Here is a 19,803-nt window from a genome sequence, read left to right on the forward strand (position 1 = left end):
TGCTCTTCTTTGCTGGCTTCTGTCAACCCTTACTGAGGTGTGATATATCCATTCCTGGTCTCTGCCCTCCTTCTGACTTTGCTGCTTCTGGTGCAGCTATGGCCTGAGCTAGTGTAACTGTGTGTGTTCTCTTGGCTAGTAGGAGCTCAGAATGTCTACCTTTGCTAACTCAGCCCTGCATTGGATCCTGCTGGCTTTGCAGATCCATGGGATTTTAGTCAACCCTTCATTCGATCTTTGTCTTGGGCTGGCCACTCCCATAGCTTCTGCTTCAGGGTCCCTCACCCCTCTACATTGGAACCCATCCAGGCCCACTGGTTATTAAATCTCTATTATATCTTACGTATCCCCTGCCATTTGGAAGTTGTGGGGGACTTTGGAAGCATTGTATTTAGCCCTCTTTCTGCTGCAACACATCACATGATTTCTACTCTGCTATGGATATCTCATGTTAGCATGTGGGCAATCTGCAAGGTGGTATCTTCCCTAAGTTCCACATGGAAGGTGGAGCTGAAACCCATTCTGCAATCTGTTTCCTCCTCAACCATCTCAGTTTCCCTCTTGTCTCTTATCTACCCCCACTAGACCAAGGCCCAGTTGTTGGTCTCTCTGGGTCTCTGAGAAATCTGGTTTAAAACCTAGTTTTGGTCCTCTTCCCCCCCCCCCCCTTCCAATGGGAAGGATGTCTAATGCTATTGTTTACTAGCTAAAGTGTCTCTGCCTAGAAACTGGTCTTAGAAAGGTTCACAGTGGGGTAGATTGGGAAGCCATTGATTTGTACTTCTAGGAAACAGAAAGGTGGTTCCATTTTCTCACCTAGCTCCCAATAACCAATAGTGTCTGCTTCCTGCAGAGAGAATGTTCTATCAGACCCATGGTCCCCAGGGCTGCTTTCTTTATGAAGGTGGGTGGCTTTGGGTGGCTCTGAAAGAGATTTCTTGAAAGTCCTTGCCTGCCTCACCCTCCTTGTCTTTCCTTTTCAACAAATAAAAGCAATGCCAAATTATGTAGCTTTTGGGCCACAAACTCCCCACTTTGCCCTCCCTCAACCCCACCTAAATGTATAGGGGATTCAGGCTGTCATGGGAGGAACAGGGAGGGCCTGTGGTTAGCCTACCTTCTTTCTGACCTTGGCTTTGCTCCAATGTTGTTCAGGAAGCCTCTGTTCTTTCTAGTTTGTTAGATTCTTCGTCCTTAGTCCAAGATCAGCTGGCCTCTTCAAGAAAACCATGGGGTTCAGAATCATGGCTCTGCTTTTCACTGGCTTGTGTGACCTCAGGTCACTGTTCAGTTCATTTATTTGTAACATGGACGTGATAATGCAGTCACCCACAGGGTTATGATAAGGAGGAGCAAATGAGATATTTTTTGCAGTGTTTTTAGCATTGAATAAGGCATGCAACAGGTGCTTAATTTTTTCATTTAACCTTATCCCCTTCTGTCTACTCTCATTCTTCTTGTGATCTAATTTTGTCTACTTGTCCTCCAACTCTGTTCGTCTTCTGCCTGGGCTTCCCTGCACTGTGAATGACATAATTATTCACTCTTGTGAGTTAGTGTTCATCATTTATTCTTCCTTCTCCCTAACTCCACCACATACAACCTGTCACCAAATCTCTTCCATTCTTCTACCTCCTAAATATCTCTCAAATCTGTCTTCCCATCCATCTCCAACTTCTAACCCCCAGCAGCCCTCTGGTATTTTCAGTCTGTCGCTGATTTACACCATATGATGTCGCTGTTGAGCTCCTTTCTGCCATCACCTGCCTGATACTGCTGGTCTAAAAAGCAGCACAGGGGTACCTGGGTGGCTCAGTCAGTTAAGCGTCTGACTTTGGCTCAGGTCGTGATCTCACAGTTTGTGAGTTTAAGCCCCATGTCGGGCTCTGTGCTGACATCTCAGAGCCTGAAGCCTGCTTCAGATTCTGTATCTTCCTCTCTCTCTGCTCTTCCCCTACTCACGTGCTGTCTCTCTTTCAAAGATAAAGATTTAAAAAAAAATTTTTTTAAGCAGCACAATTGCAACAGCCTAGCTACTGCTAGAGGGCACAGGGATAGTCTGAAAAAGGAGATGTTCTCTTCCTTGTGTTCTGTTCAACCTTGGATGTCCCTCCATGGCTTCCCTCTCTCTTGGTTTTCTCAGTCTCATTTCTTGGTATTGAGTCCTATTGGTTACTTCCTTCGAAGCTCCAGATGGGTCATACCCAGTGTGTCTCAATTATCTGTCCCTGGAACTCACTACCTCACTTTCTAGTTGCAGAGATGCTCATAGAGGATAAGTCAGTTTATTTTCACCCCTCAAAACATAAAATAGAACAGAATGGCGCCAGGCTGCCTCAGTTTGACTATTTGCCCTGCCACTGTGTGATATACTTTTTAAGTTTTTATTTAAATTCTGGGTAGTTAACATACAGTGTAACATTAATTTCAGGTGTAAAATATAGCGATTCGGCACTTCTTTGCAGCACCCAGTGCTCATCACAAGTGCACTCCTTAATCCCCATCACCTGTTTAAACGATCCCCTCACCCACTTCCCTTCTGGCAACCATCAGTTTCTTCTCTATACAGTTAAGAGTCTGTTTCTTGGTTTGCCTTTCTTTCTCTTTTTTTTTCCTTTGCTCATTTGTTTTGTTTCTTAAATTCCATATAGGAGTGAAAACATATTGTATTTGTCTCTCTCCAACTGACTTACTTTGCTTAGCATAGTATTCTAGCTCCATCCATATTGTTGCAAATGACAAGATTTCATTCTTTTTATGGCTGAATAAGATGATATGATATAATTTATTTAACATAAATCATATATAATATAATAATATATAATATTTTATTCTATACACACACACACACCACATCTTCTTTACCCATTCATCAATGGATGGAACTTGGGCTGCTTCTATAATTTGGCTATTGTAGATAATGCTGCTGTAAACACTGGGATGCATATATCCCTTTGAATTAGTATTTTTGTATATTTTGAGTAAATGCTCAGTAGTGTGATTGCTGGATCATAGGGTAGTTCTATTTTTAACTTTTCGAGGAACCTCCATACTGTTTCCTACAGTGGCTGCAACAGTTTGCATTCCTACCAACAGTGTAATTGAGTTCCCCCTTCTCCACATCATCACCAAGACTTGTGGTTTCTTGATTTTAGCCATTCTGACAGGTGTGAGGTGATATCTCATAGTTTTGACTTGCATTTCACTGATGATGAGTGATGATGAACATTTTTTTATGTGCCTGTTACCCTTCTGAATGTCTTTTTTTGGAAAAATGTCTATTCATGTCTTCTGCCCATTTCTTAATTGGAGTATTCATTTTTGGAGTGTTGTGTTTTATAAGAATTATAAATTATTATTATAAATATAAATTAACTATGTTGTGTTATATAAAGAATTATATATATATTTTACATTTATCAGATATGTCATTTGCAAAAATCATCTCTATTCTGTAAGTTGCCTTTTAGCTTTGTTGATTGTTTTCCTTTCTTGTGCAGAAGCTTTTTATTTTGATGAAGTCCCAATAGTTTATTTTTGCTTTTGTTTCTCTTGCCTCAGAAGATATATCTAAAAAGAAGTTGCTATGGCCAATGTCAAAGAGGTTACTGCCTGTATTCTCTTCTAGGATTTTTATGGTTTCAGGTCTCACATTTAGGTCTTTAATTTATTTTGAATTTATTTATGTGTATGGTATAAGAATGTAGTCTAGTTTCACTTTTTTGCATGTAGCTGTCCAGTTTTCCCACACTACTTGTTGAAGAGACAGTCTTTTTCCCATTGGATATTCTTTCCTGCTTTGTTGAAGGTTAATTGGCCATACAGCTGTGGGTTCATTTCTGGATTTTCTATTCTGTTCCATTGATCTATGTGTCTATTTTTATGCCAGTACCATACTGCTTTGATTACTAAATTACTGCTTTGTAATGTAACTTGAAGTCCAGAATTGTGATGCCTCCAACTTTGCTTTTCTTTTTCAAGATTGCCTTGGCTATTCTGGGTCTTTTGTGGTTCCATAAAAATTTTAAGATTGTTGGTTCTAGCTCTGTGAAAGATGCTATTGGTATTTTGATAGGGATTGCATTAAATGTGTAGATTGCTTTGGGTAGTATAGACATTTTAACAATATTTGTTCTTTGAATTCACAAGCATGGGATGTCTTTCCATTTCTTTGTGTCAGCTTCAGTTTCTTTCATCAGTGTTTTATAGTTTTCAGAATACAGATCTTTCACCTCTTTCGTTAAGTCTATTCCTAGGTATCTTATTGTTTTTGGTGCAGCTATAAGTGGGATTAATTCCTTAATTTTTCTTTCTGCTGCTTCTTTGCTGATGTATAGAAATGCAATAGATTTCTGTATGTTGATTTTATATCCTGAGACTTTACTGAATTTGTTTCTCAGATCTAGCAGTTTTTTAGTGGTCTTTTGGGTTTTCTTTTTTTTTTTTTTTAATTTTTAAAAATTTATCTATATATAGAGAGAGCACATGTGCATGCGTGCAAGTTGGGGAGGGGCAGGAGATTGAATCTCAAGCAGGCTCTACACTGTCAGTGCAGAGCTCAATGTGGAGGGAGCTGGAGGTGGGGCTTAAACTCAGGAACCATGAGATCATGACCTGAGCTGAAATCAAGTGTTGAAATTGAGTGTTGGACGCTCAATGGACTGAGCCACCCAGGTGCTCCTCAGGTTTTGTATATATAGTATCATGTCATCTATAAATAGTGAAAGTTTTACTTCTTCCTTGGCTATTTGGATGCCTTCTTATTTCCTTTTGTTGTCTGATAGCTATGGCTAGGACTTCCAGTACTATGTAGAATAAAAATGTTGAGAATGGACTGTAGTGGAAAACCGCTCACTTTTCCCCCCATTTAGGATGATACTAGCTTTCAGTTTTTCATATATGGTCTTTATTATATTGAGGTATGTTCCTTCCAAATCTACTTTGTTAAGGGTTTTTATCATGAATGGATATTATACCTTGTCAAATGCTTCTTCTGCATCTAATGAAATGATCATATCGTTCTTTTATTAATGTGATGTACCACATTGATTGATCTGTGAATATTGAACCACCTTTGCAACCTAGGAATAAATCCCACTTGATCGAGGTGAATGATTTTTTTAATGTATTGTTGGATTCAGTTTGGTAGTATTTAATTGAGAATTTGTGCACATGTGTTCAGGGATATTGACCTGCAGTTCTCTTTTTTAGTGGTGTCTTTATCTGATTTTGGTGTCAGGGTAATGCTGCCATCATAGGATACATTTAGAAGTTTTCCTTCCTTTTCTATTTTTTGGAATAGTTTGAGAAGAATAGGTATTAACTCTTCTTTAAATATTTGGTAGAATTTGCTTATGAAGTCATCTTGTCCTGGACTTTTGTTGACATTATGTGATATTGATAAAGCTATTGAACCTCTCCTGAGGCTCAGTTTGCTTATCTGTAAAACAGGGACAATAATAGTATCTACCTCAAAGGGTTTTGTGAGTATTGAAAGGACTAACATAAGCAAAGTAGTTGACATTGCATATGGCATGTAGTAAGCAAGCATTCTATACTGTATTTCGTGGTATACTGCGTATCATATTTCTGTATTGTATTTTGCTGTCCTGGGCATATTTTAACATCTCTGAACTTAAGAGGTGTATTATGATTGATAGCATGTCAGAGTCCAGATGGCATTGTTTTTTTCTTTTTGCATGGTATATAAAATAATGATGCTTCTTATAAAGTGTTACTTTAGTGGTGTTAGTGATTTGGTGAGGCATCATACTGGTGCTGTTCCTGCCCTTGGAAACAGTGGAGTTGCTCATATCACCAAAGGCAGCCTCCAATATTACCTTCTAAGCCCCATATCCACCTGACATCTTCTTTTTTCCTTTTTTTCTAATCCTTAAAAACAAAACGCAGATTACACATTCTTCTTGCTACTTCTTCTACTAGAGCAAAGCCACTAAGACTCCCCAAACAGAAAACTTTTATCTGGATAGGTTGTTCTACTATTCGTGAGCATGTCATTCCCGTGCCTTTACACGTGCTATTTCATCTGCTTGGCATGCCTTTGCCCCTGGAGCCTTAGCTCCTCACAGCATTCAGCTCCAGTGTTCCCTGCTGGAGGAGGCCTTTCCCAGCTTCCTCAGGTCTCCTCTCCTTTCACTTGAAGAGGTGGGCACTTGAAGAGCATTTATCGCACTGGTTTGTGATTGTCCATTTGTTTGTCTATCTCTGCCACCATGTTGTGAACTTCTGAGGGTGGGAACATTTTCTGTCTCACCCACCCACTCTGGTCTCCCGGTGTCCAGCATAGCCTTTAGTAGCTGTGGATAGCACCAGTGGATAGCAGCTGGCCAGACACTGGGCGGGGGTCCAGTAAGTGTTCACTGAGTCAGGGAATCAATTTGTGGTCTGGCTTCCCCATTACCCCTCCCCCACTGTGGACCCACAGCGCTTGACCAGCACCCCTCCTCTTTCATGTACCTCCTAACACCGAACCTTCTCCTGTCTTCAGAATCCAAGCTGGATGGCGTCAGGAAGGACATTCTTACACATGTACAGAATGAGTGCTGGACCCGCAGTCAGCAACTAATAACGGAGCTCACAGATTTCACGGAGGTCTTCCAAACCATCAACTCAGACATTCATACCATTGCACGGTGCTCCCAGAAGGTGGGCTTTTCTCATCCTTCCTTCCCAGCTTATCCAGGGGCCCATCTTGCTCACATGCTCAACACACTCTCTTCAGGTCTCTGCTGAGCTCCCATTGGGGCTTGATGCTTCTAAACTGTGCTCACATATGTGATCTGTCCTTACTAACTCTCACTCTGTTCTCGTGGCCCTCAGTTTCCTCATGTCAGAGAGAAGCCCTGGTGTGAGAGAGACTCTGTGACAGTCAGCTAGGGATCTATCACCCTGTCATCAGGGTAATGAGTTGGTGGGGGAGGAGCCTGCTGTCTTCAGAGAGACCTGGGTCAGATGGGATCTGATCCCACAATGCCCCTGATCCCAGTTGGGTAAAGGTGGCTGTTGGGGTCTGGGGCCCCTAGAAGATGGGAGCTCCCCTCAGAATGAGCCCAAACTGGTGCACAGGGTTGTGGGGGTGCCGGTCTCATGTTGTAGCCCCCTGCAGTTGAACCAGGCCAACGAGCAGTATGCAGAGCTGGAGAAGCGAATGGAATACATACGGGCACTCCACGAACTCATCCGCAACCATTTTAGCCTCTTTAGTGCTGAGAATGAGGCACTGGACATCTCGGTGAGAAGGCAGTTGGGGAAGTCACCCATGCCTCCCAGTCTCCCTCCCCCACAGCCGCACCTACCTGACCGCACTCCCCTTGCCCCACAGCTACTGGATGTGTGGGAGGCATTTCAATTTGAGAAAAGCCAGGCCTCAGAGTTCCTGATCAGCAAGCGACATGCCATTGTGCCCAAGCTGCAGCAGCTAATAGCAGCGGCACTTGTGGAGCTGGAAGGTCTGATTGAGAACGCCCTATCTGGCCCCTTCATGGACCCTGCGCAAGAACAGAGGAGCATGGAGCGTCAGCTCATTTCCCTGGAGCGTCAGTTCCAGAACACAGCCAGTCACCTCAGTGAACTGCACCATGCCTATGCCACCTTCACCGGTACTGAGGATCCCTGCTCCCTCTACCACCATCCTGTGAGAGACCCATCAACTGAGATAAGGGTCCTGTATCCTGAGTGTCCCTAAGCAAGTCTCGGGAATCACATACCTTCATTTTAGTCTCTTTTATAAATGAAAATTACAGGACAGAATCTTTGTACATTGGCTATGTTAAGGGCTCTGCTTAGCGGGGGAAGACAGAGGGCTCACAGTCTGGTAGGGAAGGCAAATCGGTGAATGTTACATTAGAATGTGATGGGGCTGAAGGGCTAAAAGCCTCTGTAGGGGAAATGTAAAGGTGCCCTCATTGTACTCCTTAGCCGATCCAGCCCAGTCCTGTACCAGGCTGCAGGTCCCAGCTAAAAATAGGTCTTGATAAGTCATAGCCCCTGCTTCCAGCCAATGTAGTGTAGAGGGACAGCTGCCAAGGGTCTCCCTGGCCCACAGAGGAGACCAGGGCAGAACTATTGGTCTTAGCCCTCTGTACAAAGGGGTGCAGCTAGACTGGTTCCCTTCTGCACATTAAGAACTTTGTGGGCTCAAGTTTCTCCTTTCAGATTCAGTCACTTCTTTTGGTTACTTTTATCCCCTGGAAGGGCACACTGCTTCTGAGTTGCCTCTTGGCCAACTACCAACTATTACCAACTCTGCCTGTGGGCATCCCTAGTTCCAGGGCCGTTTGGCCAAATGTAGGGTGGAGGGGACACCTTGGGACCATCCTTAAGCAAGGGACTTTTTTCTTCAGCCAAGTATGGAGAGACCCTCTAACTGACATAGACCACAAACCTTAAACTTTCCTCTAGGGATTGGGTATGTTTGTGAAAAGGCAGAGTAGGGGCCTCAGGCCTTGTGATGCTAGGCCCAGGAAGCCCGAGAGCATGCTTTTATTTTAGTTCCATCGTCCATCCCTAGCTCTTCTCCCAGCTTTTGTTAAAATAATCCAGGATCTTAAAGCTAGATTATTAATACTATTCTATATTTTCCATTATGTATCTTATTTTAATTAATACTTTAAAAAAAAGTTTATTTTCAGAGAGAGAGAGAACACAAGTAGAGGAGGGACAGAGAGAGGGAGAGAGGGAGAGTCCTGAGCAGGATCCACACTGTCAGCGCAGAGCCTGACACAGGGCCTGAACCCATGAACCATGAGATCATGACCTGAGCCAGAATCAAGAGTTGGACACTTAACTGCCTAAGCCACCCTGGCACCCCAATCTTAATACTTTTGACATTTGCTTGGTTTTATAACCAAGTTATCAACTATTTTCACATATAAGGTTTACTGGTTTTGTTTACCCACTCCCCCTTTTTTTTTTTTAATCAAAGTATGGTTGACAACCAATGTTACAGTAGTTTCAGATGTACAAGATAGTGATTTGACAAGTGCTTCTATACATTCTGCTGTGCTCACCACAAGTGTAGCCACCATCTGTCACCATACATCGCTATTACAGTACCATCAACTATATCCCCATGCTGTGCCTTTCATCCCCGTGACCTTTCCGTTCCATAACCAGGTGCTGTAACTCTCCCTCCCCTTCACCCATTTTGCCCAACCTACCACCTCCCTCCCCTCTGGCAGCTCTCAGTTTGTTCTCTGCATTTATGGGTCTGTTTTCTGCTTTTTGTTTTGTTTATTCACTGGTTTTGTTTTTTTAGATTCCACACATGAATGATATCACATGGTATTTGTCTTTCTCTCTCTGACTCATTTCATCTAGCATAATGCCCTCTAGGTCCATCCATGTTGTTGCACTACCATTTTTAGAAATACCCCATCTTTTCATTATTTTCATTCTTTACTTAAATGGCAGCAATATTTCTTGGAGTATTTATTTTTTCTAAGAAGGGAGTTAGAGGTGTTAAAATTTCTAAGTTCTTTATGTCTAGGATGACTTTATAATGTCCTTATATCACAGATTGGCTAGATATTGAATTCTGAAGCCACAGACATTTTTTTCTCCAAACCTAGGATATTGCATCATTGTCTTCTGATATTTAGCATTGTGGGCCAATCTGTTATCAATCTGATTTTTTTTTTCCTGGGCAGGTAATCTGTTTATCAGTTATTTGATAATGGCTCTTAGATTTGCTCTGGTCTCCTTCCAGAATTCATACTTGTATATTGGATTTTCTGGATCTCTTCTCCATTTCTTTTATCTTCAGCATCATTCATTCCTTTATTCTGAATTCTGAGGAAATATCATGAGCTTATCTTATAAACTTCCATTTTCTTGGCATCTACTCTGTAATTTCCGTTGCATTTAGAAGTACACACATATTATATGTATACGCATGCTTATGTGCACATGTATATGTATATAAGTGTATGCATATGTGAATATATACCTGAGTATATTTCCTAGCCCTGTCTACTGAAGAGACTAAGAAGCAAAGACACTCCAACAGCAAGAAGCAACTTTGTGTCCTGGTCTTAGTTGCTAATATCATTTCCTACCAGGGCTCCTCAGAAAATTGGTGACTCCAGGGCTGTCACAGGGTAGGTACAAGATGAGTCTAGAATATGTTTTTAAGGTCTTGAGGACACAGAAGGGATGCCAACTGTCCAAATCTGAGGCAATTTTAGCACTGAAGTACAAAGTAAACTATTGGAAAAATAGGAATTTATAATCCACACTGATAATAAGTAGATAAATAAGTGAGGGAGAAATGAGGACTTGCACTTACAATAGAATGCCGAGAGCCAACTGATAAATGTAGAAGGAGAAAAATTGGAGGGAAAAATCATCATTTTGCAAACATTCTGGTAAATGTTGGATCAGGTAAAGTCATCAGTGGAGCAAATTCGATGAGATGTAGAATATTTGCACAGTCTTAGAGATTCTCCTACAGAGACTACTTATTAGTTGCAAGGGAGGGGAGAAAAAACACTAGCAATTATTTAGTAGAGAAATTGGGCAACATTTTGACCAGGTGATCAAAGTTAACATCACCAATGAGAGACAGACATCATGTGCCTCCAAACATGATACCCAAAGGACACAACATTACCTATTCAGTAGTCCAGCTGAGAATGAATAACTTCAGTCATGAAAAGAATCATATAAACACAACATGAGGAACTTTCTGTTAACAAAAAAGGGAGAAAAGGGTCAATATACTTCAAAAATGTCTGTTAGAAAAGATTAAAGCTATGGGGAATGTTCTAGATTAAAAGAAGTTAAAGAGACATGACAAGTAAATGTGGTACTTGATTCTGGACTGGGTGCTGTAGTTGAGGGGGAAAATGCTATAGGACCTTATTAGGTCAATTGACAACATTGGAACATGGACTATAGGTTAAAGAATTGTATCAATATAATATATGAAGTTGATAATTATAGTTATATAAGAGAATATCCCTATTCTTAGGGAATACACAGTATTTGGGGGATAAATAGGGCCATGATATATGTAACTTACACTTAAATAGCTCAGTAAAGAATTATGTGTTGGTGTATACATATGCCCATATACATACAGAGCCTGTAAACACAAGTGATAAAGAAAATGGGTAAAATGTTAACAAATGGTATACATCTATTCTTTTTACTGCTCTTTCTTGCAACTTTAAAAAATTTGAAATCACTTCTAAATAAAGTTTTAAAATGCAATGAAACTTACTGAGTAGATACCACAGCAAATGTGTGTCAGAGGATATTTGCTGTTAATCCTCAAGAGTGTATCTTCTCATGTGTCTGGGGATACAATGCCTGCTCTTTTTTTTTTTTTTTGAATCTTTTTAACGTTTATTTATTTTTGAGACAGAGAGAGACAGAGCATGAATGGGGGAGGGGCAGAGAGAGAGAGAGAGAGAGAGAGACAGACAGAATCTGAAGCAGGCTTCAGGCTCTGAGCCATCAGCCCAGAGCCCGACGCGGGGCTAGAACTCACGGATCGCGAGCTTGTGACCTGAGTTGAAGTTGGACGCTTAACTGACTGAGCCACCCAGGCGCCCCAATGCCTGCTCTTTCTTACAGAGGAAGTTCTTCACTTGTCCAAGATTTGATGTTGAGACAACTGCTGTCAAAGATTATATGAGTATCTAGCCAGATCTTTTGAGTTCAGACAAAGGAAGATTGGAAGGGTTTAAATTTACTATCATTTTTTTTTTTTCTGGTCAGATGAGAGCTTTGATAGCCTGATAGTTATTCTCAGTCTTTCATTATTCTGCTCTCCATGATGGATGATGCTTACACATGTAAGATTCATGATTCCCATCATTTGGGTATTATTTTATCCCTTTTTATCTCACTGAAGAAAGTATACTGGAACTCAGATGAATGAGAATGACAACTTTACTGTAATATCCTTGAGTCTAGTCAGATATATTTTAAGTAAATTACAAATCTCAGTACCATAACTATTATTAACTGCAAATTACTTTTGACACATATCTCACAACCAAATATAAATAATTGGTCAAGGATTATGCAGCAGCTTATGAGATGAAGGGAGGGAATAATGACCAGAAGTACACAAAATAGGAAGCATCACCATTTACCCCTTATGGTCCTCTCTATAGACCAGATATTTTTTCATATGCATCTCACTGGATTTATTCATTTGTCTAACAGGTATTCCTTGAGTGCCTATATTATGCACCAGGCTTGAGGTATATCAATAGATAAATAACATCTCCCCCCCACCCACCCTCATGGGCCCAACATTGTAGCAGGGAGAGAAAGACAACAAATTATAAACATAAAATATAACCAAATTATGGAGGCACCTTGGGTGGTTTAGTCAGTTAAGCATCTGACTCTTGATTTCAGCTCAGTTCATGATCTCATAATTTGTGGGATCAAGTCCCACGTTAGGCTCTGCACTGTCAGCAGAGCCTTCTTGGGATTCTCTCTCCCTCTCTCTTTGCCCCTCCCCTACTTGCACACAGCTCTCTCTCAAAATAAATAAATAAACTTAAAAATATATGTATGTATCTAACCAAATTATGGAGTACATTAGAAGGTGATAAGTGGCATAGAAAAAAGAATAGAGAAGGTAAGAGGTGTTGAGAATGCCAGAGAGGGTAGAAAGCGGTTTTTAACGGGTTGGGCTACACAGGCCTCATGCAGATGGACTTGAATTTGGTGAAGAAGTGAGGTATATGGTTTTCTAAGGGAAGAGTGTTCCAGAAAGAATGAGCTACCAGTCAGAGGCTCTCAGCAGGAGAGGGCATACCTGGGGTGTATACAAGCATCAGCAAAGAGCCTGGTGTGTCTGGAGCAGAGTGAGATGGAAACTAACAGAAGAGGAACCCTTCCCTTTTGCTGCCATCACATTTTCCCAGACAGCCTTTCCTTGGAATAACTATCTCTTAGATGGTCCCCACCTACAATAGTCCCCACTGGACAATTTTGGACACCCCATCCCTGGCACTTTCAGGACCTTCCTTCCTGCCATTATGGGCTCTTGACAGACAACTCCCTGTCGTGCCCCTCCCCTGCACCCAGCCCAGGCCTTAACCTACCCTGTCCCTCAGGGGAGGAGAGTCCTGTGCCCTTGCCAGTCTGCGGGACCCGTCCAATCGTGCAGCAGCAGCGCATCTGGCACCTGTACCGAGTCATCTCTGAAAACATCAGTGAATGGAAGTGCATGGCTTTTGCCAAGGTGCTGACACCCTTTCTTGGAGCTCCTGCCTCAGAGTGGAGAGTCTGCAGGGGTGGGCGGGGAAGAGTATCCAGCTAACAGTGAGCCTTCCTCCCTCCAGTTCAGCATGACTATCGCCCAGGAGAAGACAGATGGCTGGCTGACAGAGGCGGCCCGGCTGAGCACGACCCTGGGGCTGCACAGCCCGGTTCTGCAGCGCTGTATGCACATGCTGGAGGAGTTTCGCATCTACCTGCCAATACTTAGCAGGCTGGGCAGCTTCCAGCTGCAGAACTTAAATTTCCAAGTCCTCCTGCGAGGTGTGTTTTGGGTAGAGTCAGAGGGGAGGGGAAGGGAAGTACAGGGGGATTAGAACAATGTAAGGACTCAGTTCCCTGCTGCTCCTGTAGGAAACACCTTTCCTCCCTGGGTTGCTCCCTGCCTTTGCCCCACAGGGATAAACATTTCTAACCTCATGCACACCATGTGAGTCTCCTCTGCTGACTTGGGCTAAACTCAAGCTACAGTCTGAGCTCTGGGCTCTGTGTTGTGTTCTGGACCCTAGGTTCTGGGTTCTTGGCTCTATGTTGTGCTTTGAGATCTGCTGTCTGGGAGCTGGGCTGGGCTGGGCTGGGCTCAGGGTTGCAGATCTGGGCTCTAGGATATGGGCTGGATTCTGCCATGTACTGAGTGTTGCTCTGACTTGTCCCCTCTACCTCCAGCCTTAGGGCTGGGCAGTCTTCAGAACACGGAACTCCTAACACTGGGCCAGCTGCTAACTTGTCCGCTGCTCGAATTTGCAGATCAAATCAATCAGGTGGGGCCCTCCAGAGAGAAGGAGTTGATCCAAGCCCAGAACCTATGTGCTAAACTCTAATAGAGCCAGTTAAGTCCCAGCAGCCCCTTGAGACAGGGGACAGTAGATACTGGCTTGTGGGTGGGAAGGCGGGAGGTTGAATTTTTGGTCCTGCCTGGGGGGTGTGGGGATCTGATGGGTGGTCTCAGACTCTGCCTGAGAGCATGCCCCACCCCCAGAAGGAACTGGGTGGCAGCCCCAAATTTGTGGGCACACAGGATGGCAGATGTCCTCCAACACTTGCCCGGTTCCAATATGAACTGATTAAGGCACTATCTGCTCAGCTGAAACCTTGCAAAAGAGTAGGCTTCAAGGCAGCAGCCCTAGGTCAAAGTATGCTGCTGATGCTACCTGAGGCCAAATGGTCCCACTCTACATTTCTGAGACTTCCATTCCCCTGAGCCCTAGCCCTGGAGTCCCACTTTCAAGGCTATCCCCTGAGCCATCACCCAGTGCTGGTTCCTGAGACCCAGCTGTTCCAGATTTGGCAGTGTGAAAACGAACAAATCTGTGCCCAAGAAACTCTCCGGCGGCTGCAGCGGGTCTGGGAGGCACGCCAGCTGCGACTGATGAACTTCATCCTGTATGTACCCTATGAGCCCCCCGCCTTGGAGCGCTCCAAGAGGCAAATGTTCCATAGCCCCCAGTGGGAGGTGGTGAGCAAGGATAGCGGCACCTTCATCCTTTCAGGTGAGACCCAGCTCTTGTTGTCCAGTTATAGCCCTCTGCTAGGGGCCACATTTGTCCACCACATCCACACAACCCTGCCCAATCTGGCTTCTCTAGCCAGGGCCCCATCCTTACTGAGCAACCTGAGACATCTGTCTGTTCTGAGACAGTTCTTCCATGTAGCACCTGTATAGTCTTAATCTTGGGAGCCCCCTGCTCCCTCCCTCCTACCCAATGCCTGGCCCTTTCAGCAAAGGTCCTTCCCTTTCTGGGTGGACTAAAAAAATCCCTCACAGTCATGTCTCTCCATTTTCCAGTGCTCTTTCCTCTATATTGCATCCTGTTGTCGGATCTCTTGCCCCATTCATTCACTCTTTTGTCATTCCTGCATCAAACCTACCTGCCTTCTCGGAGCCAAACACAAGAGACCTTGAGATTTACAGTCCAAGTTCTGTCCTCTAGGAGCTCCTAGTCCAGTGAGAGAGGATGATAGAATAGAGATAAGTGCATGATGGAGAATTTAACTGAGGGCAGTAGAATCTCAGAAAGAGGACTAGCTTCAAAGGATTGGGGAGAGTCAGAGGAATCTTCCTTTCCCGTAGGTAAAGGCCTCATTGCTGACTCCTGAAGGAGCAGAAGTTTGCCAAACTTACAAGGAGAGAAGGGCATGCCGAGCAGAGAGAACAGCATATGTACAGGCACCCAAGATGGTATAGTTAGGGAACTGCCAGTAGAGGAGAAATTGTCTTATCCAATCCACTTGAAACTCAACTGGCAAATTCAAAGTTAGCTAAATAGATCATAAAATATGAGATATACATGGCTTAAAATTTTTACTTTAGCTTAAAACATATAAAAACCTTTTAGCCTGAGGACAAGGGCTTGACCTTGATTTGCAGTCGACTGATAGAAGTTCCTCACTGCCTTTCCTGCATTAATGCATTGTCCGCCATTTCCACTTTCAGCTTCTGTAAAGTTGAGCAGTGACATGAAGACACTTGTGAAGTTGCTGGAGTCCAAAATTTTTCTAGATGTTATTATAGTTTCCCAAGTTTTAAAAATTGACTGGCCTAGGGGCACATGGTGGCTCAGTCAGTTAAGCAACTGACTTTGGATCTCGGCTCAGGTCTTCATGTCAGGGTTGTGAGTTCAAGCCCTACATTGGGCTCCCTGCTGGGCGTGAAGCCTACTTAAAAAAAAAAAAAATTGGGAGTATACCTAATTTAATATCGTGTTTTTATCAGCTCACCTTTACTGAAGGTTTTCCATAGTTTCCATAGAACCAGCAACTCTTCCTCACCCATATTTCAGTGGTTAACATAATATGAGATCAAATTCTGTAATTAAGATTATAACTCACATGGACAGGCTTTAAACACACTCTGACTCTAGGAGAGCATACTTTGCAACTAGTGGAAGAAAAAATGTTTGAGTCTTCTAGGGAATAGCTTGAGAACTGAGTTTCAGTATAATTTGGGTATTCACCACCCCTGCCCTTGCCCCATCTGCCTGCCAGCTCCGCTCAGCTAGAACCCACTCTTCCTCAGATTACAGCAGCCTGCAGGATTCTATCCAGGAGAGTCTTCAGGTATTGTTCAAGATCCTGGCCATCCAAAAGTCAGGAGACTTAAACAAAATAGCTTTGGAGTGGGTGACCATCATGCATAGCCTGAGTGAGTGCAGGCCTCTAGCCTGGAGAGTGGGTGGGATCTAGGGCGGGAATGCCCAGAGGGATGGGGTGAGAGGTGGGGGTTGGGTGGGGGAAGACCAGAAGGACCGAGCGAGGACCTTCTTCCTACTTCTTGGGCTCAGGTGACCAGGTGAAAGTTTATTCACAGGACAAGTTTGCTCTCCAAGGAAGGTCCCTGGGTCCTGCTGAGTATTTGGGGGTGGGGCACCCTGGAGAGGTCAGGGTCAGCTGGACCTTGCGGAAGCTGGAACCCTAGCCTCCCTCCAGTGATCCTCTGGTGTTCACACAGGTGCCTTGCTGGAGGTGTGGGTGACTTTCCAGCAGAAGTGGATTTTTCTGAATAAAGTTCTGTATGAGATGAAGATCGAGTTTCCTAGTTCCAACCTGGTAGGAAAGAGGGGTGAGGCAGGTGGACAAGGGCTACTGCATAGTGGGGCTTATCATGGGAGGGGGAGCTGCCCTCACTTTTAACCCCTCCCTCACTGCAGAACTCCCAGTTCAAGGCCATGGATGATCAGTATCGGATCCTGATGCAGACCTCTGTAGCTGACCCCCTGGTTCTGTCACTTGTAGTGCCCAGCATCAAGCGGAGCCCTCACTTCCGAGGCCAGCAGCTACAACAACTGCTGCAAGCAGGCTCGGTGGAGCTGGAGGGCATCATCATGGCCCTGGAGACCGTGCTTTATGGGGTGTGTGCTGACTTCCCCCGCCTCTTCTTCCTCAGCAATAGTGAGCTGGTAGCCCTGCTGGCTGCCCCCCTGGAATCATGTGAGGCCCAGCTCTGGGTACGACGCTGCTTTCCTCATGTGTATGCTGTGAGTTTCAGTTCCAGCCTGACTGACAAAAACACGGATGACCGGGACTCAAGCCCAAAGCCATCTACTCAGGTGGAGGCATTTGCAGTGCTTGGGGCGGGTGGGGAGGAGGTGAAGCTGCAGGGGTCTGTTCCTCTGCATCCGGATCTCCCCAAATGGCTGGCCCATCTGGAGAAGTGCCTGCGTTTGGCACTTGTGCACATGCTGCAGGGCTGTGTGGCTTCCCGTCTCGCTCTGGGCCCGTCCCTAGATGAGGCCTTCAAGCAGCTGCCCCAGCAAGGCCAGCTGTCCTTGCAGCTGTGTGTCCACCACTGGCTAGACTTAGTCCAGGCCTTCCCTTGGCAGTGTGTGATGGTGGCAGAGGAGGTGGTATGGTGGGCGGAGATGGAGGAGGCTCTGGTAGAGGGGAGGACCCTGGCCATGGTCCCCACGCATGTGCGCAAGCTCGAGGCACTGGTGCATTTTATACGGGCTCAAAGGGCCTCCCAGGGTGGGCAGCCCCTGTCTTCTGTCCGCCAGACCAGCCTGCTCAGTGCTCTGTTGGCCATGGCAGTGACTCACCGGGATATAGCACAGCTGTTGCAGGAGCACCAGGTCAGTGATCTGACAGATTTCCATTGGGCCCGCCAACTCAAATACCACCTGGGTTCACCTCACATCGTCCCCCAGAAACCCCTGCAGAGTCTCAAGACTATTGCATCTACTGAGACTTCTCTGTCACCAGCTGCATGCTGGATAGATGTGCTGGGTCGGTCCTTTCTGTACAATTATGAATACCTGGGTCCCAGACTAGGGTCTCTACCCAGCCTGCTGCCCGAGCGGCCAGCCCTGGTGCTGTTATTGGCCTTGGAAGAGGTGGCCTGTGGGGCTCTACTGGGCCCTGAAGGAGTGGGCAAGACAGACATGGTGAAGAGCATGGCACAGGCCCTGGGACGCCAGCTGGTGACAATGCCCTGCCTGCCTCAGACAGAAGCCCAAAGCCTGAGCAACTACCTGAACGGGGCCTTGCAGGGTGGTGCCTGGCTGCTGTTGGAGGAGGCTCAGCGCCTACCCCTCGGCTTGCTCTCTGCCCTGGGCCAGCGCCTCACTCAGCTGCACCACCTCTGTGCCCCACTGTACCAGGAGGCCTCCCGAAGTACCAGCACTGTTGACCCCACACACCCCCAGCTCCTGGGCAGTGGCTTCTTTGAGAAACATCACGTGTACATACGCCTTTGCTATGGCTGTTTCCTGACACTGCGTTCCCTGAGTCCTGCTGTGCCTGCCAACCTACACCTGCTGCTACGGCCTGTGGCACTGACACTGCCTGACTTGCAGCAAGTGGCAGAGCTGACCCTGCTGGGTGCAGGGATGCGGGATGCCTCCCGCATGGCTTCCCGCTTGTCTAAATTCTTCTCCCTAGGGCGTGAGCTGGTGTCTGCATCCCTGCCCTGCCGCTTGCCATTGCTCAAGCAGGTTCTGGAAGACACGATACAAGACTTACATGTGACCAAGGAGCCCAAGTTCCAGCAGCCCCACAACCTAGCTGTCAATGAGGAGGCTGCCCTATTGCGTGCCCTGCTACGCTCACCACTATTCAGCATCCTCAGTGGTGTCCACCTGCACAACCTCCAAGAGCTGCTCTGTGGGCTCTTCCCTAATGCCCGCCAGGTGTTGGCAGAGCCTGTGACCCACACGCTGAGGAAGCCATTGCTGGTGGAGGAACTACAGCAGATAGGCCTCCATCCCAGCCCTGATATTTTGGGATCCCTGGAGCAGCTGAGCCAGGCTCTGAGCCGGGTTTCAGGTGTTTTGCTCCTGGGCCCTGCAGGCAGTGGCAAGACCACTTGTTGGCACAGCTTATTTAAGATCCAGAATCGGCTGGCAGCCAGGGAGGACACCTCAGCTCAGGGCTGCCAGCCTGTGGAGATCACCCACCTGTATCCCAATGTCCTCAGCCCCCAGGAGTTCCTGGGATGGCTAGAGGGCCCCTGCTGGCACCATGGCGTCTTCCCCAGGCTGTTTCGTGCAGCCAATCCATGTAAGACTGCCGGCCCAAAGGGGCCACCACAGGAATCGGTGGGTATCCAGCACTGGATAATATGTGATGGGGTCGCCAGTGCTGCCTGGCTGGACTCTATCACTTGCCTCCTGAGCGATGCCCCCCAGCTCAGCCTCCCCAACGGGCAGCAGATAGCACGACCCCCAGGTACTTTTCTCCTGATGGAGGTGGGAGATGCAACAGGTATGTCCCCCACAGTGGCAGGCCGGTGTGCCCTCGTCTGGTGTGGCGGGGAGCAGACTTGGCAAAGCATGCTTAGTGTTCTGATGGCAACCCTGCCCCACGAGTACCACCTGCAACCCCAGACAGTCACTGAGCTCAACCGCCTGGCTCAAGCACTGGTGCCAGCGACGTTCCGATTCCTCACCCGGCAGGGCGCCAGCTCTCTGCTGCAGGTTCATGGGCAGCAGGCCGTTTGCCCAGGTGTGGCCGAAGTGACCAGCCTGGCCCGTATCTTGCGTGGTCTGCTTGGCCCCCACCTGCGCATAGATGAAGGGGAGAAGGCACATGTCTCAGGTGAGGGAA

General features: G+C 45.9%; 1 protein-coding gene across 1 annotated transcript in view; it reads left to right on the forward strand.

Moving 5' to 3' along the window:
• The window catches only part of DNHD1 (dynein heavy chain domain 1), an 80,533-nt gene that overhangs the window by 32,501 nt on the left and 28,229 nt on the right, over positions 1 to 19,803 (forward strand). The window contains exons 12-20 of the mRNA XM_032595114.1: positions 6,509 to 6,666; positions 7,127 to 7,619; positions 13,101 to 13,228; positions 13,329 to 13,527; positions 13,930 to 14,024; positions 14,546 to 14,753; positions 16,280 to 16,405; positions 16,712 to 16,809; positions 16,911 to 19,794. Coding sequence (XP_032451005.1) covers positions 6,509 to 6,666; positions 7,127 to 7,619; positions 13,101 to 13,228; positions 13,329 to 13,527; positions 13,930 to 14,024; positions 14,546 to 14,753; positions 16,280 to 16,405; positions 16,712 to 16,809; positions 16,911 to 19,794 — 4,389 coding nt within the window. The remainder of the gene's footprint in view (positions 1 to 6,508; positions 6,667 to 7,126; positions 7,620 to 13,100; positions 13,229 to 13,328; positions 13,528 to 13,929; positions 14,025 to 14,545; positions 14,754 to 16,279; positions 16,406 to 16,711; positions 16,810 to 16,910; positions 19,795 to 19,803) is intronic.

This window comes from Lynx canadensis, chromosome D1, assembly GCF_007474595.2.
Source record: "Lynx canadensis isolate LIC74 chromosome D1, mLynCan4.pri.v2, whole genome shotgun sequence".
NCBI lineage: Eukaryota > Metazoa > Chordata > Mammalia > Carnivora > Felidae > Lynx > Lynx canadensis.